The following is a 27,212-nucleotide window of genomic DNA, read 5'->3' on the forward strand; positions in this document are numbered from 1 at the left end:
CTGAGCCAGTGTCCTCAAGCCTTCCTCTCTTGATGAACAAGTCAATATATGCCAAACAGAGCTCTGAATTATCCCTTAAAGCACTCCCCTCTGCTTCCTGGAATCAGGGTTCACATGAAATTTGAAAGATCATTTAGTTTATTCTCCTTATATTAGCAGAGCTGAGTTTCAGAAATATAACACTCGCTTTTCTTGACTATTTTAAGATCTTTAGAGAAGAAAAGTCCTCAATTACTCTGATATTGCCAAGATGTATTGCTTCAAAACAATGTTGGAATACCTATAACAAATAATTCACTATGTCATGTCAAATGGGAAATACATTAATGAATCTGGCACGGATCCTGCTCTCAAGATGCCCAGTGACAAATAGGCAAGATGAGGCAGGTACTAATATACTTATACTATCAGGCAGACAAGGGCTGGGAAATTACCAGGGAGTAGAAAAGATGATGTCATTATTCCTAGCTAGAGGATGGGTAAAGTGACTTAAAGGCAGCTCTGAGACCGGATTAAGGTACACGAAGAAGCAGGGGCATTTCAGACTGGAAACTATGCAAGGCACAGTAAACATGCAGTACATATGGAGAAAACAAATACATCAGTTTTGCAAAAGCACACATACAAACTGGAGGGTTTGTAGGACGTAAAACAAGGAAGGTAGGGGCACCCGGGTGGCTCATTGGGTTGAGCATCCGACTTTGGCTCAGGTTATGATCTCATGGTTCATGAGTTCAAGACCCACATCAGGCTCCATACTGATAGCACAGAGCCCATTTCAGATCCTCTACCCCCCTCTCCCTTTGTCCCTCCCCCATTCTATCTCTCTCTCTCTCTCTCTCTCAAAAATAAATAAACATTAAAAAAAAAAAAAACAACCAGGAAAGTAGATTTAATCCAGAGTGTGTAGGACCTCTGGAGCTAAGAACAGATGCTTTTTTTCTTCAACCTGTAGTTCACAAGGGATTGTGTATCTGTCCATTAATACAAAATTTGGGAGGAGCACCTGTGTAATGGGCACCAAGGAAAGGCAGGAGGGATGTAAATTTGAGGAAAAAAAACATGTTATCTACCTTCATGGAGCTTAGTCTTCATTGGGAATAACAGACAAGCAGTCCATGAGTATTGCACAAGAGTATGAGAAATGTCATGACAGCGTGCACAGGGTCACACGGAGGGCAGAAGACTAACTAAAAGTCAGACTTAAAAGGGAATAATAAAAGGTGTCCCAAAGAAATAAACTGCAAAGATAAGTAGTAGTTATGCAAACAAAAGAGGAGATACTGGGCACTCAGGTAAAGATAAAAACATGTTAAAACACCTGAAGGTGTGAGAAAGAATGAAGCATTCAGAATATATACTACAGTTGAACCCAAAGCTATAGGAAACCATGAAATTATTATGCTGTCCAAAATTATGTTTCAAGAAAATAAATCTGGCAGCAGCATGTAGGGGAAAAAAAATGGAAAAATAGGAAAGACAAAGACTACAAAAACTACAAAGTGCTTCACTCCAGAATCTAGAAAAATGGTAGAAGACCCAAACGGGATTCAGTCCTAGTGGGAATATCATGGAGAGAGAATCCATTCAACTGAGCAAACCAAAAACTGAAGGAACAAAGGAAATGTCAGGCACCACACATTTTAGAATGGATCAACCACAACTGAGAACTAGAAAGGAAAGCAGGTATCAGCAGGAAATCTAGCAGTAGGGAAATATGTAAGAGACAGACCAAGAACAGAACCCACAGACAAAGAAAATGAATGTGGAATAAAGGCACATCAAGAAAATAGCAGGAAGAAAGGTTTGCACACTGTGGACAGTGGAATGACAATAAGAAAGGCTTCTGGTGACAAAGATCAATGGTACCCCTTAAAACAGGAGCTCAGGAGAGAAGGGAGAAGACACAAAATCACACAAGACATTGTGAATTACTGGATTCTGCAAGCAGATTACTCTATGGAACTCAAGAAATTTAACAGGGGAGGACCGAAGAGAGGCCGGGAATTTGAGAAGCATCATAGGATTGATTGATTGATTGACTGATTGATTTGGTAGAGGAGACTTAAAAAAGGCTGTAGATTAGAAAAAAGAATTCAGAAGAGAGAAGGGATTTTTTTCATGTTGTCAGGAGGTTCTTAATTTCCTCCTGCTTTGATTTTAAAGGTGAGAACTTCAATACCATCCTCTAAATGGTGGAGACCTTCCTGTATTGGGGGCCTATTATTAAGTCACACCTCAGTCTTTACAAAAATACCAATCTATTAGTCTTTTCTCATGAGTTTTATTGTCCAAAAATTTCATCATCTCCATGGCTTTTCCACTGTGCCCTTCTCCATATTCTATCAAGTCTTCTTTGGGGGAAAAAAAAATCCATGAGAGGATCCAACGAATTAATAAAGGCTAAACCTAGATTAAGTTTTTAAAAGGGTAGTTAGTTCTATGATGACCCCTCTACGCCAGCAGTTTGCAAACTCATTCTGTTTTGTATTCAAAGCAAAGGAATCATTTCTTCTAACTAAATCATCTGCAAGATAAAAGGGGCTGCACTAATTAGGGGCAAAATAGAGCCCCACTTACTGTGTACTCTTCCTCCCCACTCTGTACAAGCTGCTGCTGTCACTCCAAGGAGCCCCAGCGGTCTGAAACCACTGTGTTATGACACATGTTGGTTTATGTGTTAGTCACTTTAAGTCATGGTACAGTAGTGCTGAACGCTGACCGTGCTTTGTTAGTTTCTAACATTTCTCATGGCATAGCTATGCAAACAATCTTTCTTGCATAAGATAAAAAAAAACCACGGCCTTTATCACCACATAACATGTAGATCTTTACTAAAACCTTTTCCTACCTACAAACGTATGCAGAATGCTCACCAAATCATCCCAGACATTAGGTACTCTTTTCTAAAGAGCTTCATGACAGCTACAAACCTAATGTAAACACTGTCTAGAAGCCAGGTCACCGAGGAGCACAGAAACAACAGGACACAAATACGTGTTTCTTCAAATTAATGTTTCTACTTTTTCTCTCCAAAGAAACATCAAAATTAAGAAGGTTCCTCCTCTAAATTTCCTAGCAGCACCAAATGCCAGAATGTACAATCTATAAAAAAGGGATAGAAGAGAATCATAAAAAGTGTATTCATTCACTTTAATACTAACCTAATAAATTTGACGGCCAGGCCCAGGTCAGCTATACAGCACGTTCCGTTTTTCTTCACCAGGATGTTCTTACTTTTCAGATCTCGGTGGGCGATTGCCGGTTTGCCTTGGGTACTAAAGATTTCAGTGTGTAAATGACATAAGCCACTGACAGCAGAATAGGCTAACTTCAGCATTGATTTTGTATCTAGAGTGGTGGACTTCAGATAGTCATAGAGGGAACCGTTTTCATGATAGTCTGTAATTAGGTACAACTGGGTCCAAGACCCTGTCCCTTTGATATCTGCAGCAATGAACCCTAAAAGGAAGAAAGACAAAAAGGTTTGAAGCCAAGTGTTTTCTGAATACTATCAAGAATAATTCATATTCCCAAATACCATTCCTTGTCACAGAGGTGTCTTTGTTTAGTATTTCGTTCAGCTTTATGGTTATGCCTATGACAGTATTAAATTATGAATACCAACCAGAGGCCATCAAAACAGTAGAGGTAGAGGAACATTAAGCGTTTGTACCTGAAAACATGAGCCCTTTCTAGTCAGTCTTTGATATTTACGTTATTATATTACAGTAAATAGTATACATAAGCCACGGTTTACAAAACAGGTCTGGAGTCAGGGCTTACACTCCATATTAGCTTATACTCTTTCCAACTTGGATGATGCAGGTACATTACTTCTAACTTGAGAAAATGTTTTAAAAATCAATTCTCAATATAAACTCTGGATACGCACACACACACACACACACACACACACACACCCTACAGATAAAACTTCTCTAACTTTTCACAACATTTAAACATGTGCTCCTTCAAATCCCTAAGAAACCCTAAGAAATTCTGGTATTACATTTGCATTTCCTGTCCCTGAAGAAAAAATTATTGGAGAGTATTCCATTTCCAGCCCACTATTCATTCACAGAAGTGGCTTAGTCATTCCTCCTGTGAGGTCTCCCAGTAGAAACTTATGACGTTCTTGGGCTCAGGCCAAGAAGAAAATGTCTATATATTTCATCACAGGTCTAGACAGATGAGTTAATAGGCAGATGTTAACAGAAAATAGAGGAAATCTAGGAAACACTGAATACCGCTGTACCGACTCACCCAAAATGTTTTCATGCCTCATCAACACTGTCTGATATATTTCTGTCTCTCGGAACCAGCTGGCCTCCTCCGTGGTGAAGAACACTTTCACAGCTACCTTTTCGCCACGCCACTTTCCCATCCAAACTTCCCCATAGCGACCTTTTCCAATCTGTTTCACCATCTGAATCTGCTTAGCTATAGTCCTTTGGACCTGTTAAATCCCAAAACACACTGTTAGTGTATTCGCAGCACTACAGATTTGTTTAATCTTTTTTTTTTTCCTCCTCCAGAGAAGAAACAATTACTGCATGCAAAATATATTTAGCCAGTAGTTTTTCTTTACATAGACACATTATTTATATTTATTTATTATTTTATACTGTCCCCTTTTAAATGTTTTTGAGATTGATTATGGATTCTGAATTTTTGAATTATTGCTTCTACATTATTAAATATTTCATTCTACCTATTATCATTCTCATAGAGGAAAAAAACCTGAATGGTTCACCGTCACTAGCAGAATAAAAACACTTTTCACTCCCACTACTGTAGCGGGATACTGGACACTCTGAAAGGACTCACCCACCATACACTTGATCTTGGATAAATTACAATGAAACACAATTGCAATGCATTGTTGGACACAAAGAAATAAAGGAAATCTCCAAGTAAGAAGGTCAGGGTAGAGGGAGGAGGGTGGGGAGGAGGAGGGAGGGAAGAGCTGAGACCAGAGCAGGGAACAGTAACCATTAGCACATACAAAAGCCAAGCTGCTGTCTGGGTGAAGAATAACATGAGCACTGCGATCTGGAATCTAAACTCTGACCCCTTTAAAAGTAGAGAAACTGAACCTAGGGCTTTGGCATTAAGCTGGGACCACTGAGTGACACTAAATTTGCCTGAGGTTGGTAGCACCCCATGGCTCCCAGCAAGAACAAACAGAAATACTCTCCAGAGAAAATCACTTGCAGAATATTTTTCATCCCACCACTACAGCCAGCTATTAGATACCTTGAAGGAACACTTGCCACCATACAACTCGATCGTGGTAAGATGTAAGAAATAAAAAACTATAATGAATTATTGGCCTCGCAAAGAAATACAGGAAATTCCCAAGACGAGGCGGGTAGGGAAGAAAGAAAATGAAGGGGGAGAAGGAAGGGAGACAGGAAAAGAAGATCCCACAGAATAAATTCCTTAAAACCAAAAGAAACAGCCACTATAAATAAGAGTCAAGAAAAACAACCCAAGTAGATTGAACCCCTTCAGATTTCAGATACAGGAATTTTCAGACATACAATGCCACGGAACACTGTATGAAATATGTAAAGAAACAGAAGACAAATGAAAAAGAAGGAAGCAGCAAATAATTGTTGAAAATTACACTCTGAAGTGGAACCGTTAATTGTCACAGTCGAAAATGTAAAATGGACAGGTAGAAGAAAAAGAGCAGGTTAGATCTGGAGAGGAAGTTAAGCTTGAAGAGAGCTCTAAAGAACTAGAGAGAGCAGTAGAAACAAAGAGAAAGACAATATGAGAGGAAAGTGGTCTAAGGGTTAAATGTCTCTTTACATATGATCTGCGGCCCATCTGTACTCACATGAAAATACTGTAAGAACTCCATGCACTGAAATGGCTAAGTATTGATGATAATTTACATAATTTGGGAGGCATATATAAAGAACCTAACACAAAACTCTCACAAGATCTGACCAGAAAACTGGAATGAATTCTTAGCAGAAATGTGCTTTGAATCAAGTAAAGTTGAAATGTTTCTTTATACGTTTACACTTTTAAGGACCAATACAACTGAGTCCACCCAGATAATCCAGAATAATCTCATCTCAAGGTGAGCTGATTAGCAACCTTAAGTCCCCTTTGCCACGTAAAATAACAGATTCCAGGGATTAGGACATTTTGGGGGGCATTATGCCTACCAGAGATGTCTACCAACTAGGGTCGGTTCTGTTTTTGCATCATGGATGATTTTATTAATTCAAGAGGTCATGCTAACCATTGCCAGAGGCATTAACAGCACCCATATCAGACTAGAAGCTTTTAGGAAAAAAGATAAAATCTGTTTTTTAATGCTGTTTTCTAAACGAAGGATTGAAAAATTAAAGCATTGCTGACATGCAATTAAGCCACTCAGCCTGAAGTAAATAAGGAACTCTCCAGAAGAGTTCAAACATGCTATTCAAGGAAATGTTCAATGTATTTCCACTTCTAAATGGGGGAACAGCGGCACCAAGGGCACTAAGCAGCTGAGAGACAAATCCGCAAATAGTTAAATTACTGACTAGGGAGGACACTTCCCACATTTATTACAGAAATTTTGTATTTAATTTACAGATGTTACAGAGCACTGTGTATGGAAATCTACAGAACATTTTCTGACATAAACAGTTTTGCATGCACTTCTTTTCTAACAATAATATAGCTTCTCGTAATTTAATGAATGTACTAATGGAATTGGCAATGCTTGAAAGAATAGGAACTTATCTCAAAGATAAAAAGTGTCACTAAATTATACTCAGAAATTTAAAATGTACTTTAGTTTTGAGATTTATTATAACTTCTAAGGAGGAAAACACTGGAAAACAAATAGGTTTCAGTTCCAAGAGCATAAACATCTGATTCATTAATACTGATGGGGATTTTCATATTTGTACTTTTCTTTTAAAAAATTATAATGTACAGATTTTAAAATATAAGAACCGTATCTGCTACATATTAAATTCTAACAATTAAAAAAACAGTAAATTTGATAATATAAAAACCTCTACAGTAAAATAAATATTTACATCCTAAGTAGTATCAGTTTGGTCATAATGACTACCTCACAAGTTATCTTCTGTCTGGTCTATTACCTGCAGAGGACATATTAATCAAAGAGAAAAGTGTTTCAGTTATGCAAAATAAGTAAGCCCTGGAGATCTGTTGCACAGCACAATGCCTACAATTAACAGTAGTGTATTGTATTCTTAAAAATTTGCTAAGAGGGTGCCTGGCTGGCTCAGTCAGTTAAGCCATGATCTGACTTAGCCTCAGATCATGATCTCATGGTTTTTGGGTTCGAGCCCCGCATTGGGCTCTGTGCAGACAGCTCAGAGCCTGGAGCCTGCTTCAGATTCTGTGTGTGTCTCTCTCTCTTCTCTTCCTCTACTTGTGCTTGCACTCTTTCTTCTCAAAAATAAATAAACATTAAAAAAAAATTTAATTTGCTAAGAGAGAGTAGTTCTTACATTATATGTTCTTACATTAAAAAAAATAACAACAAATAAACAAGACAAAATAACAAGAACAAAATAACAAGAGGGCAGGAGAAAACTTTTGGAGATGATGAATAGGCTCATGGCATAAATTAGGGTTATGGTTTCACAGATGTATACTTATCCCCAAACTCTTCAAATCGTATACATGAAATATATACTTTTATACATTAAGTACATATAGCTTTTATATCTCAAAAAAGTTATAATTCTTGACTTGAGATTAAAAAAAACTTTTAGTACTACAATAAGAGGTCATGAAAACAATCAAGTAAATATGATATCCAAAGTCAGAACCAGACAATAAAGATTAGGTAAATCAATCTTAAGAGTTTGTTAAATATATATATATATATATTTATATATATTATATATTATATATATTATATAATATATATATAATATATAAATATATATTATATATTATATTATATAAATAAATATATATTTATATATATATTATATATTATATATATATATTATATATATAATTGTTATATATATATATATAATTGTTATTTTCTATCCCAACAATCTTTTTTGCATGGTCTATAAAGGAATCAAATGTTTTCTCATTAAAACAAATGCCTTGGATTCACTGTATGTTTTCTTCAAGTTTGGCGATGTTGACTATCAGAAAATTATACCTCTCATGAATGGAAAAGCCAGGACTTCATCCTGAAACATAAGCCCTCCAGCTGAAATGCAGTCTTCTTCCCCTGGAGAAGTACTCAGATCCCAGTTCGTTGTAATACTTTTGCCTTCAAAAGCCAGGCCAAAGTTCAGTAACACTATCCTTACTGAAAGCAGAGGGAAGATGGCTCCATACTTAAATGTTTTCTAATCTGCTCCTTATCAGAATGTCTAAGGGTCTGGATTGTAACCATACACTTACACTGAAAAACAATCACCTTACCCCCAATATGTCAAAATGTTATCAGAAAGCCCTTCATCTGAGATCTGATGTCTAACTGATAGTGTAGAGCTTCTCTTTGTCCACTACCCTATCTGTTTCAGTAAAATGAAACCCCGTACTTATTGACATTTCCTCTCAGAAGACATTTCCTTTAAATTCAGGATATGTTCTTCTCATACCAGCAGAGGGAGGCCTGATCCACTTCCTGAGCTTTGAGACTGCTCAATTAAGTCTCTCAGGGATTCTCCAGGAGGAATGTACGTTTCGTCCTGTTCTAACCCAATGCTGTACCGAGGCCTGGTTTCTTGTCTTTTATACCTAAAGATGCACAGAGGAAGATAATTTAAGATACTGAATTGCAATGATGGGTAAAACACTGCAAACAAAACAGTCATCACAGCAGATTTCATTTTAGCACAAGAGAAGATAAATTTTAGTATTTATTATCCTTACATGATAAATGCTAGTACTTCTTTACCAATACAAGATACATGTTTACTATTTATTACCCTTAGTTATGATTTTCAAAATATAAATCATAATTATTTTGCTAACCTATTTTTTAAGTAAGCTACATGTTTTTACTTGGTCTCAACCATCTATAATTCTTCTTCTCCATTCAACTGCCTATTTCCCAGCAGGGGTTCAATATTTTTCTATGGTTCCACTACTCATTGCCTAAAATTTCTCCCCTTAAGGTCCCTAATTAAAGCTGAAAATTTGGGGTTTACAAAAGACATAACAGAAAACTACTTCATCTAAGATAATGTATAAAGCAATAATACAGACAAATGAAAGAAATTTAAACTTTAGAAACATCTTGTCAATAATTATGCCTCCAATTAGAAATGAATTTACTTGAATCAACTCCTATTTGCAGAACAGTATCATAAATGAGTGTTACAAAAAGCAAATGATAAAAATTTAAAGGTCCTTGATATCTCACAAAGTAGAAAATAAGTTCTTAGTGAACAAAAAGTAACTCTCACTTAACTTTAATAACTGAGCTTATTTTAGCTGAATCACTAATAAAAATGTGGTTTAAAATTTTTCAGTATTAAGGGAAAATTGTTAACTTGGGAAATAAGGAATTACTAGAATGATTCTAGGTTCAACATGGCCATTTCTTCACTTATGATCAAACCTTAGTAACAAGTAGCTCCTGAATTCCCTAACTATCCTAAATTCCCTAAGGGTGAAATTTATCTGGGTGGCTTTGATGTCTGAAACAGAAATGAGAAGGTATCTATTAACAGCTTCATTAGGACAAATATTTTCAAAAGTAACTGATAGTATCAGGGAAATCTAAGATTTAATTCGGTCAAAGAAAGCTACGGCGAAAAATAACAGGTGGAACAGTCGTATGAGGATCATATTTCAAACTCAGAATTCTACATCCACATGTCAGAAACTTACCTGAAGTAACAGAATAAAATAATAAGGACCAATAGCAAACTACAGACAGTTACAGATATAAGTAAGGCCTTGTGGTGTATAGGTCCATCAACAAAATCTGAAATTAAAAAGAAAGAGAGCCATAATATGGAGAATATTTTTTACTTAAAAATTAGGAAGCAACTCTTTCCTAAAAGCGTTTGCTAAGCCCCATATACAAGATATAAAAGATCCTTTTAATCTGCCAATTGATAAGAATACTGTATATTGTAAATATATACGTGTGTATTAATATATATCTGTATTTGTATTAATATGTTTGTATATTTGTATATATTAATATATATAGATATATAATTGTATAGTAAATACATACATATATATATATATATATATATATATATATATACGTATTCCAAATTAAATAAGTTCAACTACTGTGAATCATTGTTCACCTAGGCATTTATTTCAAGAGCGTGAATTTCCTCCTCTCTGGAAGGAATAGGCTTGACACAGAATAGAAGTATAGAGTATGAATGAATGTAAATGGATCAATACCCCCAAAATAGAAGTAGGTAGTTCAACTTTATTTCAGATCCAGCTGATGGGTTTACAGGCTTTTCTCGTGTGATTTCTGGAGTGTTCCATATCATGAATTTGGATAAAAAAACTGGTCTATATTCTTTGTACATGAAACACACGGTCATCTTATGATGGATACAAGGGAACAGGATTCCTCAAAAGTTGCCAAATACAGAAGATATGATGTGCACCACTTCAAACAAAGATGCCTTTCAAAACCACATTGCTAAATTTTCCATAAATTGCATCATATTTTAAAATAATGGGTATGTTCTACTCAAAGAATTATTGTGTGATCCTTTTATAGAACAAATTATTAAATATTATTCATGTTGTTTTAACTGCAGTTCTTGACAAATCAGATTTACTTACAGCATGATTTCTTAAACTTGGAAAGCTTTATACAAATGCATATTTACTGACTGTAACCTCAGAGATTTTTGTTCCAAGTATTTTATTTTTTTACAATCATCCCAGATGATTTATATGCAAGTAGTCTCTGAAACATATTTTGAGAAAACTGACCTAAAACCAGGTGCACTTATGTAGTAACAGAATTAGCAGTGTTCTTACTATGGGGACCATACTCCCTTGAGAGAGTGATTACTTTTATTTAATTTTTAAGGGTATTATTGTAATTTATGACTTTGGTTGCTATGAACAAGAGGTTTTCCAACTGCACTCTATACTTTTAACTGTATGGCTACCTAAATGTTTTGCCTGGGGACCCTATCTCACCCAATGTAACATTTTTTTTTCACTTAAAAATATTACATAGTCCATGAATAAAAACTAAAAAGCACCAACTAATGAAATAACTAAAATCGCCATCATCTCACTACTTAGGAAAATTACTATTAGCATTTAACACATGCTTTTGCAGTATCATTTCAATGAATAGAAAAAAAAGCTTATGAGCAAACTATTTCACAAGAAGGCATTATATACACCCTTGTCCGTGGCAGCATTATTCACAATAGCTAAAATGTGGAAGAAACCCAACTGTCCACTGACAGGTGAAAAGATGAGCAAACTGTGGTACATGCTTACATACACGGAACATTATTCGACCTTATTGTGTTACGATATATGCTACAATTTGCTGACTCGTAAGGACATTATACCAAGTGAAATAAGCCAGTAACTTAAAGACAAACATTGTGTATGATTCCACTTCTACGAGATACTTAGAGGAGTCAAAATCATAAAGAGAAAGAGTAGAATGGTGGTGGTTGCCAGGAGCTGGGGGAAGCTGATGTTTAATACGTACAGAGTTTCAGTTTTACAAGATGAACAGAGCTATGGAGATGGATGAGGTTGATAGTTGTACAACATTACAAAAATATTTAGTACCACTGGATTGTATACTGAAAAGCAGTTACAATGGTAAATTCTATGGTGTATTTTACCATAGAGAAAAATTGGAGAAAAACAAAACAAAACACTGTTGCTTCAGAACTAGATTGTTTTCATTAATAATACTGTGAATATTTTCAAAAACAATAAAAATTTTCTCCACATAAGTTTTAAACACTGCATGGTATATATGCAGGCACATCCTGATTAGAAAGTCAGTCTTCTGGGGCACCTGGGTGGCTCAGTCAGTTAAGCGTCCGACTTTAGCTCAGGTCATGATCTCACAACTTGTGGGTTCAAGCCCCGCGTCGGGCTCTGTGCTGACAGCTCAGCCAGGAGCCTGCTTCAGACTCTCTGTCTCCCTCTCCCTCTGCCCCCCCCTCCCTGTTTGTGCTCTGTCTCTCTCTGTGTGTCTGAAAAATAAATAAACTTTAAAAAAATCTTAAAAGAAAAAAATTTTTTGACGAAGTCAATCTTCTGATGTTGTATATTTAGAAGACCATAAAGATTTTGCTCTAATACACCTTTGCTGAAATACACAAAACCCTGTGAACACTCTTACAAGTACATCATGACAGATGTCAATGGTGATTTCTTTAATCTAGATTCCCAGAAGTAGAGTTATTAATTCAACCAATATATATTTCAAGGCTTTGCAAATACATTGTCAAAATGTCCTTTAAAAAATATTACAAAGCTTTATATTTCACCATCAGTGTGACCATATGTTTTAATTATTTTGAAGTAATTTCAGTCTTATATAAAACCTGTAAGGACAAAGAAGTCGAATATGTTCTTCACAGAGATTTCCCATTTTTAAAATTTTACCATACCTGTTTTATAATTGTTTTGCTCTCTCAGTATGGGTGTCTGTGTGTCCATCTTTATATATATATATGTGTATATATATATATATATACACATATACATATACACACATATATATGCATATATATACATAATATGTATATATAAATATGTATATATATTTGTATTCATATTTATGTTTATTTACTCATATGTATGTATAATGCAAAGATCATCTAAAGTTACAGACATAATGCCCTACCCATAAACACTTCAGAATGCACTTCCTAAGGACAAGGACAAGGTCTTACAAAATGGTAACAAAATTGTCAAAATGAGGAAATTAACATGAATACAGAAATTGAAAATAAATCTTACTTTGAAATATTTGGATTTTTGTTATAAACTATAATCCACAGGTCTTCATACTAGGCTGATAATCTTGTCATCAGCCTAAAATACGCTGAACAATTATTCATGATCTACACTACTTATAAAATATTAATGGAAGCAGTCTGCATCTGAAAAGACTAAATAAGAGACCATTAAAGAAATGCAGTTTTGTATTTACAACTTCAGAGACACTGCCAATGGTCCAGAGAGTAAGATGTTCAGGAACCTGACCCACACTGCAGGACAGGTCCAAAAAGCCATTTAGGCTTTAACACCAGCAGAAATTATACAAAGCAGCACATGCACTGTCTGGCAAGTGGTGCTTAGGAAATCTTGAAAACAACTTGAGGACTTTTCAAATCAAAGAGGCCAAGGTTTTTACAAAATGAATTGCGTAGCAAATTTCCCTCCACCAGGTTACGGGCAAAGTCAACAATAAACCCAAGGTGAGCACAACACTACTCCAGTGAGAGCACAATTCACTGTGTTTATACATACGCAGAGGTACAAATGCCATGGTACATATACATGCAAACACTGTCCCTGGAAAGTTAGTTTAAAATGTGTTTCCAATTTTACGGATAACAAGAGCAAAAAGCCTGAGCTTGCAGAAAACCAAGAGAATGCCTGATACTCAATTAAAACGAGAAGAACCAACTACTTAAGCACAATGTATTATCAGTATATGCACACAGAACACTTTTTCATTCCAGTGATTAATTGTACTGAAACTCAGCCTCGCTGCCTTTTGCTTTCCATGCAAATGCAGAGTACACTCTGAACTGTAAGAACATTGTATTTATTACCCATCTTATTAGATTTCTGATTTATGAGAGCAATGAGACTAGAAAGGATCTAAGGGATTTTTTCCTTAACCATCAAGTGCTTTCTTTCTAAGGCTAGCATTACTCCCATTTTCCTTTTCTTTGCCCCAATAACCCCATCCCCTGCAGCCTCCTTGTCTTCTGTCACGAACAGGTGATCCTTATCAATAAACCTTTTGTTTCTGTTGGTCATGCTGGTCATGTTTGAATCTGCCATTACCTGTGCTCAGAGCATTAACAATGTAAACATTCAAGTCACTGCCAGGGTCTTGGAAAGCGAACACTTCCAGATTCCTATCAGGAAAGGAACAGAGCACACAGTTCTCTCTAGGGCAGCAGAGTTTTACCTGTGCTGTCACTTCAACTGCTCAAGGAAGTAGAACGGAGAACCCTCCAGGGAAGTCTGGTTCACTCTTAGAAGCAAGTAAGAATCACCAGTGGTTTCTTAACAAAATAGCATTCTGTCACTGCTTGTTTTTTCTCTGATAAGTAAGCAGTTTGCAACTGTTTAAAACAGCAAGACCTTTTTTTTTTTTTTTTTTTTTAAGTCCAAAGGATGGTTCCTAATTGCAATAAGACATAGAAGAAAAAACCAGGTCGCTAGGAAAGATCTTGGAAATAAGACTGCCCAAAGATATCTCTGCTGGGGCTCTCAAAATTATAATCATGGATAAATTAAAGACAGCTTTCTATTCATAGAGCACGAAGCGCCTGAAAAGTATATTTTTTCAGAGGATTTTGGTCAACAAGGGATACTGCAAAAGTATCTTACTTACATCTCACATTGGGATTCTCTCTTATAGTAACATTTAGAAATAAATGGACTATAACGACAAAGATATAATTTACTAGTTATTTTCCTGAATAAAAATAGTTACAATTACACTTCTTGGTAGCACAACAGGTTAAGACAGATTTTTGTTAATGGTAATTTTATTATTTTTTTTTAATTTAAGTACAGTTGACATGCAATGTTCCAGTAGTTTCAGGTGTACAACATAGTGATGTAGCAGTTCTATATATTAAGCTATGCTTACAAGGACAGGTGTATTACCATGCACACCACACATTATTACAGCATTATTGACTAAATTTCCCACGCTGTACTTTTCATGCCCCTGACTTATATATTTCATAGCTGGAAGTTTGTGCCTCTTAATCTTGGTCAGCTATTCTGTCCACCCTCCCAACTCCCTCCCCCTGTAGCAACCCCCAGTTTATTCTCTGTATTTTAGATTCTGAAGACATCATTTTTATATCCAGATTACTGTGTTCAATGAGAAAGAAAAGGACTAATTATTTCTAAATTCCTTTCATCTGTCTCATATACAAAGCTACCTAGAAACAGTTAGGAGCTGAACACATCGAGAGATGTTAGAGCTACTCCCTAGCAAGAAATTTAGCTCAGACTCATGCATTGGATCATACTGCCATGGGCATAATATATGTATTAGAAGGAAAATTCTGAAACTCATCTTTGCATTCTTGACACTATTATATATTCAATCTATCTGTGATGTGGAGAACAAAGGAGATGTTCCATTGGTTAAATATCTGTTACCTACAGACTTTGATTTGTAATTGGCAGTATCTAACCTATGCAATAGCTTTTTTTTAAGTTTTTTTTTCAATGTTTATTTATTTTTGACAGAGAGAGAGAGGGAGACAGAGTGTAAGTAGAGGAGGACAGAGAGAGAGGAAGACACAGAATCTGAAGCAGGTTCCAGGTTCTGAGCTGTCAGCACAGAGCCTGATGCAGGACCCAGGAACCATGAGATCATGACTTAAGTTGAAGCTGACACTTAACAAACTGAGCCACCCAGGTGCCCCAGCAATAGCATTTTAAAACAAATCTGTAAACTTCTCAGAATATATTTTTTAACTAAGAAAAGAAATACGATACATTTTAACTCTGAAAATTGTGTAGTATAATTTGACTTAAACTACATTGAGATTACCATATGTCAAAACAGAATGTTATTTCTGAGACATCTTCTATGAAGTATACATGTAGTATATATGAGGAATTACTATATTTAGACACATGAACATATCTATTTCAAAAAATTATATAACTTTGATTTTATAGAAGCAAAATTAAAGGATCCCATTTAAAAAAGGAACAGCTTCTGCTCATTTCAACACCATTCACTTCTTTAAGTGCTCATTTAAAGGAATTAAAAAATAAGTAACTATAGTAAGTAATTTGGAGTAAGGGTAAAAAACCTCATCAATTTCTCCTGCCTTCACACAATTGCAAGAGAGCATTTTACTCCCAATATCTTGGTCAAACCATCTGATGCTGTGAGTCTGGACACACATCATTCCTCTCAGCATCCTGGTGCCCTGATCACCAATTCTGCAGACAGGGAGCCAGACAGCAGGGCACCACGACCTCTCCCTTTAAGCCTCTCCATCAAAACAGACATCTCTTCCTACCCTTAGCACCAGCTGCAGTGTTACTGGGCTTCCCAGATCATATTTTAGTGTTTATGATACAGGTGCTGCATTTGATCTAGTTACTTCCCATATTTCCTCCTTCCAGAGAAAGAATGTTATCCTGGGGTGTTCTGCTTTTCTGGGGCTGAAAGCGAATAAACAAAGCAAAAGGAAACCCAGCATTCATTAAAGAATTTAGCTGTATTCTGGCTGTCCTTCATCTTCCTTTTTGAAAGAGAAGATGACAAATAAAATTTCGAGGACATAAATAAACATTGATAAATATTATTGCATGGGATTGTGTATCTCTAATATCCTGCTGAATGTATCTAAGTTTAAAAAAAAAGAGCCTGAGAAACCTCTGAATAGGTAGGAAAGATTTTCTTGTTTGTTTTTAGTAAGGACAATTTATTTGTAGGTTTTTACCCCTATGCTCAGTACTTCTCTAATCTCTAATAACAGAACCTTGCCTAAGCTTGTTATTATGTAGCACCCAGTAATACAGGTCTTTTGCGATGAGGTTAATCATTTAACTTTTTTGGAAGAGCAGTTATATAAGAAGCAAGAACAACAACAACGAAAATGGTCAGCTCGATATTTTAGCCTTCTAGTCTTTTGATAACATAGCCTCTGCTTTCTAGCAATTTGACATAAAGATTTATAATAAATCTACTATATATGGATTCAGTAGTTATGTATATGTAAAGTACTTAGAAAAGAGCCAAAGTAAGTGTTCCATTCTCATTAGCAAATATTACAATCATGAGGATGATTCCCATGGCTCTTAGGCCAGAAAATCAGCCTGGGCTCTGAGCTTTCAAGGGTCCTACTCTGGCTCCCTCCAACCATGACCCTTCCCATTAAGCAATGAGTCTCCAGGACCCGGGGGATGTGTCCACTCAGAACCTGTCCCATCCCACTCTTCTTTTAAACCACTGGCCATGGCCAGTGTATGGTGGAGGTTAAAAAAAAAAAAAAAAAAAAAAAAAAAAAGGCAGCAGCTCTATGGCATAGCTATGTTACAAATGCTAGTGCTCTCAGACCACTACCTACAGTGACTTTTACTAGACCCCAGAATGACTGCACCAGAAGGGTAAGATGGAATCTGCCCAGAACTCACCTAGGTACTACCGGGGATCCTCAAATTTCAAGCAATAAACTCCACACAAGCCTATCACTTTACATAATTTTCAGTATTATGCACCAACCATTCCTGAATCCTCTTTCCCATTCTGCTCTAAAACAAGGATTTGTCTTCTCAATGCTGCTGCCTTTCTACTCAAAGCCGTTTCACTCAGTTCTCCAGAGATTTATTCCACTATTTTAAAAGTCTCAGCCTCCTCAGAGAAAATTCCCTCATCTGCCTAGTGCTAACTAGAATCTGGCTCCATCTACAGGACGATACATGCACTGCAGCCCTTTCAGCAATAGAAGGGTTGGAATTTTCCTAAACTTATTGCAAGTTCTAAGACACATTGCTTCCACTTGCATGTGAAAAGCCTTTCCTCCTTGGGGGAAGAGATTCTGAATTCTAGCACCACTGCCTTCATTTCCAGCCATTTCTCACCCTCCTCCCTCCCTTGTCCCCAGTACATAAGCCGCTATACCAGGGCTATTCAAAATGTTGTCTATAGACTGCCAACTTTCTGCAACTGGTTCACAAGGAAATAGCTACAAAAACCAGAAAGCAAACATTTAGAACTTGACCACAATTTGATATCAGCAGACTTCTCTTTGAAGGTGTTGTCAAAGGCATGCTGAGACACAAGCGGTGTTTTTTCTACCAAAAGTATTACCCAAACTTTAATGTGCATACAAATCATTTGAGGAATATTGTTTAAAAATACATTTTGTAGTCTGGGGTGGGGTCAGAGATTCCACACGCGTAATGAGTTCTGACGGACACTGATGAGCTGATCTACAGACCTATTTTCAATAACAAAGCTTTAGAAAACTTAATTATGAGATTTTCTCCAACCAACCACATTGTTTGCTATGCCTGCATTTTGCAAATGCTTCTCAAGCCTTACAAACAAAAACTCTGTGTTTACTACTGCCTCTATTTAGTCACTGCTCCTAACAGGCGGTGCAACCTTGGGAAAGTTAGGTGACCCCTCTGTGCTGCAATGTCCTTATCTTTACACAAGGAGTAAGTCTAAGTACCTCATAGGATTGTTGTGGGACTCAAATGGGTTAAATGATGTGATACTGAACATGCCTGGCTCATGTTAGCCATTATAATATTTTTAAAATTTTTATTCCTGTCTTATCCATCCAGTGATCTCCTATGCATCCTTACAGTCTTGTTCAAGTGTCACTTCTATGAAGGTCTTTTGACATCCTCCCACCCCACAGTAAACCACTCACTTGTTTGTGTCCTTAATACACTTTACAATCTGACTCCACTAAAACATTCCTGACTGAATACAATTTAATTATTTACATATTTCTCTCTCACAGGCCAGTGTGCACGTCTTGAGAGCAAGAATTTTCTTCATCCATTTCTGTATCCCTAACACCTAGCATGTTGACTGGCAATCTATATAAAAAATCTGTCTGTGAATGTTTTATGTGAATGATTATGAATAATCCTTTAAAGCTTTCTAGGCTTTAGCAGAAACAAGCGTTATAAAATGTTATCATCAAAGCCATGAAATGTCAGTATATTTTGTTAGGAAGATTTTCTCAAGAAGTAAAATCAATCATGAGAAATCATTTTAAACCACTGATATAAGACTTAGGCTTTAGGACACGGTGACAATTCCAATTATCTATTTTGTGGTGAGAGTAAAGAGGAGAAAGGAAACATGGGAGCAGTTTTTAACAAAAAGCCCTTCCAGCTGCAGTATTTGTCTTTTGCAACGAGCGACACTTAAATGTGGAAGTTTTGAAATTAAATTTTCTAGATATCTCCTCCATTCTATCAATATATTGATATATGATTTGGCTAAAAACTAGCTGCTCTAGTACAGATAAAAGGAAATTTTCCAGCAAATAATCCAATTCAATCTTTTATTTTTTTTAATGCATGTTAGCCTAATGGCAGTTTTCGAGTGAAATATAACTTCTGATTAACACTTCAAGGTAGGCATAGAACCCTGTCTCCCTCCTCTATGCTTCTAAAACACACTGCAAGCTCTGGAACCCCTAGATTTCACAGGGAAGTGGTGACAAGTGAAAGAAACGAGATTCTCAAGCATGAAGCCCCATACGACTACTTTTCCAAGAACTACTTGCCCATGTCTTTGAATTACGTCATCTTGCCTTGGTCCCCTGCCCCAGCAGTGGAAAATGATCAGGTACACTAATTTAGGAAAGGCAGAGTAATTCTCGTCTTTATTATCTTTGTGGCTAAAGCTCTTCCAGCCCCAAAGCTTTCTTCTCCTTACCTCTACTCTTCAGTGGAGGCAGCGTAGGGTGCAGGTCTTTGTTACACTCGTTCCGCTCTGTGCAGCACTCAATGGATCTTCTCTGATGAGGAATGGGGGTGTCCTAAAGTTGAGCCCAAACAGCTATGAGTGGGGTTCCCCTAAATTTCAAAGTCACATAATCTAAAATTTTTTTAGCTTATTTATTTATTTGGAGAGAAAGAGAGAGAGACAGACAGAGACAGACAGCTCGAGCAGGGGAGGGGCAGAGAGAGAGGAAGACAGAGAATACCAAGCAGGCTCCACACTGTCAGCACAGAGCCTGAAACAGGGCTCGAACCCACAAACTGTGAGATCGTGACCTGAGCCGAAATCAAGAGTCAGACGCTTAACCAACTGAGCCACCCAGGCACCCCCTCAAAGTCACATAATCTAAAACTTGAGACACTAACACCATTCAGGGAATTCACTTAAAATTCTGATAATTTTCCTGAAACATTCTGAAAATGTTTTTTTATATTAGAAAATTTCTCTCAAATTTCCATATATTATCTTACTGCGGCTTTTGCATTTCAACAAAACTACTACTGCATTTGTAATAACCAGGGTGCATAGTTATAAACTGAGGAAGATGGCTTGCATTAATGCAATTAACTAAACTGGAATCTGAGCAGGATGATCTAAAGAGTCATTAAGCAAGAAGCTAACAGCAAAAATAAAAATAATACTTGCTTCTGAAACGAAAGGAGGATTGGCCCAATGAGACAATTTTCAGATTATTTTCCAACTTACTAAAACCAGGGTGGGCAAGAAAAACAATTCTTTTATATAGCTTGAAACCTAACTGTTTGAAAGCTAGCAATGAAAGTTACAAGGCAGAAGCATGTGATCTTCCTTACCCGGCACTGAAAATCTGAGCCTTCTAGTCCTAGGCATCCAGAAGTGACCACAGGCATCCCAGAATCATCTTCTTCTATCATTGTGAAACAATATCCATCTGTGCTGAAGACCAAACAGGCAAAGTAAGTGTGTGTGTGTGTGTGTGTGTGTGTGTGTGTGTGTGTGTGTGTGTCTAGGGGAAAAGGAAAGGAACATGTTAATCATTTGTTTTACTACACACAAGGAGAAAGTCAATGATCATTACAAGTTACAACCTGTTAAGAAAATTCCAAAACTTTCTTTTATGAAACTGGATTTAATAATCATAAAACATTTGGTAATATCTTCTCTGTCTAGAAACTTGTGAGAAAGAAGGAAATAAACTTGCCATATAACATATACTATTAGTAACCATATACCCCAATTACTACACACTCATTTTGGTCCTCCATCGCCTGCACAAATCCAAAAACACAACTATTTTTCTCACCTTCTATATGAAGGAACTGAGGCTCAGAGAGCTTGAGCAATTTCTCAAAGGCCTTACAGACAGTGAGAGGCAAGGCAGAGGTTTGACCCCACGCAGGTGAACATTTATGTTGGTTCTATTTGCTCCAAATGAAACAAACTTGTCTCTCACTAAGGCACCAAAAGAAAGACAGGTAGAAGCTGGGATCAGCACAACATAACCAAGGTGATTGAGACTGTGCCACTGGGTCCCTCTGCTTTGGGACTGATCTGTCATGAGAAACATCAGGCTTTGTTGTAAGCAGGTGGGGCTTAGATCGGGGGTACGGTGAGGGTGGACAACAGAAAGAAGGGCTGTTAACAAGATCATGGAAACCAAAGAAACAAAAACTAAATTTCTGCATGGTTTTCTACATTAAAGGCAACATTCACTTATTCTACCTCATGCAATCCTCTCAACAACAATGGAAAATAATACTATTTCTATTTACAGATGAGAAATTAAAGGTAGAGAGTTTAATAAACTTGTACAAGGTTGCAGAACAAACAGTAACAGAATCAGGCCTTGCATCAAGGACCTCTTGGTAAATCCCCACACGTTTTCCACTATCCTCTCCTGGGACCAAATCTGAAAAACAAGAACTATTATATACAGAACTATTTACAAACAGACTTTACTGTCTTCACAAGTTAGGGTGACTCCTAATATATGTCATCAACCACTATTGCGTGTTTTAAGAAATGAAGTACTAAACTATAACTCCATCTTTTTCTCATACATATGCTTGCTCAGCGCCCAAGACAGATATGGCAGTGTAGTCCTGAAAGGTCACAGGAAGAATGTTCTGAGAACAGCATTAGCCATGATTTGTGGATTTGTCTATTCTATATTAGTGGTAGCAGCATTCTGCCGTACATTAGCCCTTCAGTTATCATCAACACCCTTAGAACTGTTTACTTGGTTTATAACCCTCGTGATCCAAAATACTTCAGTTTATAAGAACTAGAACAGCAAAGTTCAAATATACTAATGAATGGCTAGGAAGGGCCGATGGTAAATCTCTTTGTTTGACTAAGGTCAAATGCATGAAAATTATTGTGGAATACAGACTCTGCCTCTGAACAACCCTTGCTCTCAATTCTTTGGGGCTTTTTAGCCAATTTGCTGAAATTGCTATGAAAATCTAAAGCATGTAATCACTGAAGGCAATAAATAAAAGAGCTGTCCCTTAGAAATGTAAGCAATATGAGCAAACAATACCCAGATGATTTTTTTTATTCCTTTCCTTCCCATTTAGACCATATGTGTGACTTAGTTTTCTCATCACAAGTAAAATTCAGGAATTATCAGAAATAAAGTCATCTTAATTTTCTGACATTAGGAATTCACAGGGCTAGAAAGAGTGATACAATATGTTAAATCTAAACAAAAAAAAATTCTCCTTATTTATGACTTCCCCTTACTCAAAATCTGAATATATGGAAAGGCACTCATCAGAATCAAAAAAAAAAAAAAAGAATAAGAAATGCTGGTTAAGCTGTTAGCAAGTTATTCTTACAATGTCCTGGGAAATGTAAAGAAACATCAGGGAGAGTAAATTCAAGCTTTAAAAATATACTCCCTTGTCTGCAAGAGAGTAGAACTAAAAATATAAGCAGGGTGTGGAGAAGGAGAGAAACTCTGGAGAAAAGTCAGTGTCCCCTAAGTCATAAATTCAGACAGAAATCAAATATTTAGTTGGAGGACAAGCAAAAAGGTTAGAGAACCATTTCAAGTGCATATTATCTGCAACAAAGCAAAATTTATAAGCTTCTCATTGACATTACCAGCTAGTTAGGAACACTAACTGGAAATGAGCAGTACAATTACAGAAACTTCAGAATCACTTGAGAACTTTCAATTCTTGAGCAAACACAAACGTAAACAAAGCTATGTTCCAGAGTCAAAGCTGTTCAACTCCCTCTGCTGAGAGAGGGCTGCAGAATGTCACAAAAGGCAATTAAGTCCTCCCATGGGCTTACTTGAACATTCTGCTGCCTGGCTGCCATGTTTAGGCTTAGTTTTTAAAGGTTGCGTACTGATTATTATTATCTCATCATTCCCACAGTGTTTAAGAAGAAATGAAGACTCATGAAGAAAACAAAAGTAGGAATAATTTTAAACAAAACTGAAAGTACTGAGATGTATACAGGGATATAGGATGAATCATTTAGTTACAGTAATGATTATGAATTTAACAAAAAGGCTCCTGGGTGGCTCAGTCAGCTGAGCTTCCGACTTCGGCTCAGTTCATGATCGTGTGGTCCATGGGTTCGAGCCTTACATTAGGCTCTGTGCTGACAGCTCAGAGCCTGGAGCCTACTTCAGATTCTGTGTCTCCCTGTTTCTCTGCCCCTCCCCCACTCACATTCTATCCCTCTCAAAAATAAATAAACATTAAAGAAAAGTTTTAAAAAAGACCATTGATGTAATATTTTAAAAATGCTGCCCCTGTGTTATAGGTAAAGACGAGCAATGAACAAAATAAAACAGCTGCGTACAAAGGCGATCAGTTGTCAATACTGACTGCTTCTCCATATTTATGCCATTTTTTTTAATTTGAGGGAGAGAGAGAGAGCACGAGTGGGAGAGACAGGCAGAGGGAGAGTGAAAGAGAGAGATTATGAGTGGAAGAGAGGGACAGGGGGAGGAAAGAAGGGAGGGAGGGAGGGAGAGAGAGAGAGAGAGAGAGAAAGAATCTTAAACAGGCTCCACACTCAGCATGGAGCTCAGTGTGGGACTCGATTCCATGACCCTGGGGATCATGACCTGAGCTGAAATCAAGAGTTGGGATGCTCAACTGACTGAGCCATGCAGGTGCCCCAATATTTATGCCAATTTTATGTCAGTATGGGAGAAATACTAGAATTCCTAAATTTCTTTTAAGTTTCAGTTAGAATTGATTAGAAAGACTGTTTGGTTTTAGTCCATTTTAAATCAGTCCTTGAGAACATTCCATCTTCTAAAATACCTATTTCACATTCATGAGAATAAAGAGAAGTTTTCAAAGTTTTCTGTCACAGATAAACTCAAAGATACATACAAATTTTAAAGCGGCTATTTAAATCATGCAAATTTTAGTTAATTAGAACAGCTGAAAGCTGCTTACAACTTTGTTAACAGTAGTTCACTTGACAAACATTTATTGAGCGTACGATGATCCAGGCAGAGTTAGATATCCAGAACTCAGGGTGAGGAAGATGTAGCCTTTGCTTTGAAGGAGCTCATAGTCTATGAATGCCACAATCCTAGGAGAAGCCAAGTGATTCAAATTCTAGCAGTAAAGACAGAAATCAAAAGCTAGAAGTGTTTCCTACTGAATTGGGGAAAAAAAGCTTTTTTTTTCAGATGTTGAACGGTGGTAATTATCAAAGTAATGGAATCCTAAAGTTTATATGTTTTTTCCTTACCACCTTAGACAGATGGATTCCCATAGTAGTAAGGGATAAAGGGTAAAATATATATGGCTACTACTGGTCCCCTGCTATGATTTTTCCTCCGAGATGTCACTGAACTGGAGGAAGGTGAAGTTACATTAATGATAAAGTTGCAATGTGAGAAATGACTTTTACTTTATCTTCAGAAATGGGTAACTATCGGGGCACCTGGGTGGCTCAGTCCGTTAGTGTTCGACTCAGTTTCAGCTCAGGTCATGATCTCACAGTTCTTGAGTTCAAGCCCCGCATCAAGCTCTGTGCTGACTGTGCACAGCCTGCTTGGGATTCTCTCTCTCCTTTTCTCTCTGCCCCTCCCCTGCTCGCTCGTATGTGCACTCTTTCTCCCTCCCTCTCAAAATAAATAAACTTAAAAAATTTTAAAAAACAAAAGGATGTGTAATCATCTTACATCCTTCTCTAGCAGCCATACCAAGTGATTTGGCATTTTGTTTATTTTCTTCTATGAGGTACAAGATCTTCTGAATTTGTCTCTATTTTTGTATGAATCAAGCATTTGTATATTCTCACCTGTGCAGATGCTCTTCGTCTCTCACTTAGATTTGTCTGATTGCCTTCCAGCAGGCCTGCCCATCCCCTCCCTCTGGACTCTAAACAGTTCTGTACAGCACTTCCTGATAAATCTTACATTTTCCTTCTCTGCTTTAAAATCATCAACAGTTCTCTATGTAGAAGTTTAAAGAGCTCCGAGCTATTCATTTTCCATTAACTCCAACAACAAATGGGCCCATTTAACAGTCTCATTTATGACTAAGAAGCACAAAAGCAGAGTTATTCCTTATAAAAATCTTCATAAGTGCATCTGAAATCATTGCCTTTTCCAACTAAATTATAAATTCTAAGGAAGAACGTATTCTCATAAGTGTGATGGTTTTAACTCACATCTACTGAAAATTTTTTTAAAGATCATAAAACTCAATATTCAGATGGTCTGAGCAATGGTGGAATAAACTGGATGCAATGGAAGATGTATAAACAAACGAGAACAACTTGCACTTTAAACACTCTGAGATCTTAGGTCAGGAGCGCCTGTCGGAAAACTCACACCATCACATTCAGCAAGAGGTCTGAAAGTCCTGGGTTGATGCAAACTTTATAAAAAGGCTCACAAGCCCCTAACCTTTCCCTTCTTCCCGTTGTGACTCCGCAAGGCACGGTTGGGGTCTTATCTAATTCCTCATTTAGGCAGCCTGGTGTCATTTGCACATCCTTTGTGCAAACATCCAATTACTTACTACACCTGTAAACCCTGAAAACTGTCCAGGCAGAATTCTCGGTCAAACCTAACAAGTAAGTATTTAACTATGGTGAAGTCTTTAAAATCATCTCTGAAAAAGAGTGAAAAATAACTTTTACAAATGGATACACTTGTGTGAGCGCCTGGATGAACTTGAGAGAGGTGGTAAGTAGTAACAAAAATGACTATCAGAGGCAAAAAGACAGGTAAAACAAGAAAGGATGTGTAAAGCAGGATCAGATTATATAGAGAAAAAAACAGACAAACAAGGCTGCAAAATGATACAAAACTTTTGCAGGGTGAAAGTCAGGTAAAGAAGAGTTATTCCAGGAGACTTTGAAGCATTCAAGGCATACAGTGATTATCTAAGATCCCGGGAATAAATCTGGAAATGGAATGAGAAGGATTAACAATGTACCATAACAGCTGGAAAGATATTTAGAAGATAGGTATTATCTTGAGGGAGATAAAATAACAGCTTCCCTTCTTGAGTTATGGATATAAAAAAAGGTTCTAATACTTTATTTAGCTTATTTGCACAACATCCTCTAACATGTATGCTGTGAAGCAATGGAAAGGGCATGGATTTTGGAAGTAGACACACCCACACATGATGGGAATCAAGGCCAAGAATGACTCTGTGTTTGGTGGGTAACGTGATTGATGCTACTCACAGAGAGATTAAAAACCCTCTAAACTTAACACATATTTTCTGAATTATTATGTGGGATTTCAAAATCTCTTTTAAGTATGATATACTTCTGATCTGGGCCACTTTTTAGATTATTCTGTCCAGGAATATGGGAGTGGTAATGAGCAGGAGACCTCCCTAGGATACCCAAATTGGCTAAGAACTGCCTACAAGACCTCAGGCCACACATTTTTGACAAGCCCTTATCTAAGCTCAAGAAAGCATATCCTTGTCTTTAGAACTCCTTTACCTAGGAGTGCAAGATTTAATGCAATATTACCCCAAGTATGTTCCCTTCCAGGTCAGCAAACTGCTTGCTACTGGTCTGTGAGGAGGTTAATACAGAAATGGAAACTTGCAGAGTAATACATTTAGCTCTCTTGAATCTAAATAACAGAAAAATAGGAAAAAATTGAGCATGCAAGGTGCAAATATTTTTATATTTATTTTTCTAGTAATTCATTTTTATTGTACTCTAGAAAAATACCAGTGCAACTTATGGGGTTGGGTGGGGAGCATCTTTCACCAGAGATAGTGTGAGAAGTACTGATTTGGAAGTCAAAGAGTAGATAGTGGGAATGGAGGAGTGGAGGCCCGAATTTATTCTAGGTCTTAGGACTCAGGAATAAAAGCAGCCCCTGTGATTCACATGATTGATCTCAGTTCACAGGAGACTCAACTGGAGTTAACATCCTGTTAGCAAAAAGGATGTGCATTTTGCCCAAGAGTGAACATTCGCTCCTCTGAGATCCAGTTCAGGGGTTGGCTGCTGGTCAAGAATTCAGGACTTTGGGATGAGTATTTCTAAACTGCAGTTATCAAGGTCAATAAATCTGACCTCC

The 27,212-nt window shown here is 36.9% G+C and overlaps 1 protein-coding gene across 12 annotated transcripts in view; it reads right to left on the bottom strand.

Annotated features, from left to right (window-relative positions):
- The window catches only part of BMPR1B (bone morphogenetic protein receptor type 1B), a 422,185-nt gene that overhangs the window by 17,415 nt on the left and 377,558 nt on the right, over positions 1–27,212 (bottom strand). For 7 of the 12 annotated variants that reach the window (XM_019463883.2, XM_019463892.2, XM_019463901.2 and 4 more), the window contains 6 exons: positions 20,500–20,602; positions 19,622–19,724; positions 9,853–9,949; positions 8,616–8,754; positions 4,267–4,459; positions 3,165–3,462 (listed from right to left, as the gene is read on the bottom strand). In XM_019463883.2, the coding sequence (XP_019319428.1) occupies positions 3,165–3,462; positions 4,267–4,459; positions 8,616–8,754; positions 9,853–9,949; positions 19,622–19,724; positions 20,500–20,602 (933 nt within the window). The remainder of the gene's footprint in view (positions 1–3,164; positions 3,463–4,266; positions 4,460–8,615; positions 8,755–9,852; positions 9,950–19,621; positions 19,725–20,499; positions 20,603–27,212) is intronic. The other 5 variants (XM_019463930.2, XM_019463957.2, XM_019463943.2 and 2 more) reach the window with 1 other exon arrangement.

Source organism: Panthera pardus, unplaced genomic scaffold (assembly GCF_024362965.1).
Source record: "Panthera pardus isolate Hobbes unplaced genomic scaffold, ASM2436296v1 HiC_scaffold_13, whole genome shotgun sequence".
NCBI lineage: Eukaryota > Metazoa > Chordata > Mammalia > Carnivora > Felidae > Panthera > Panthera pardus.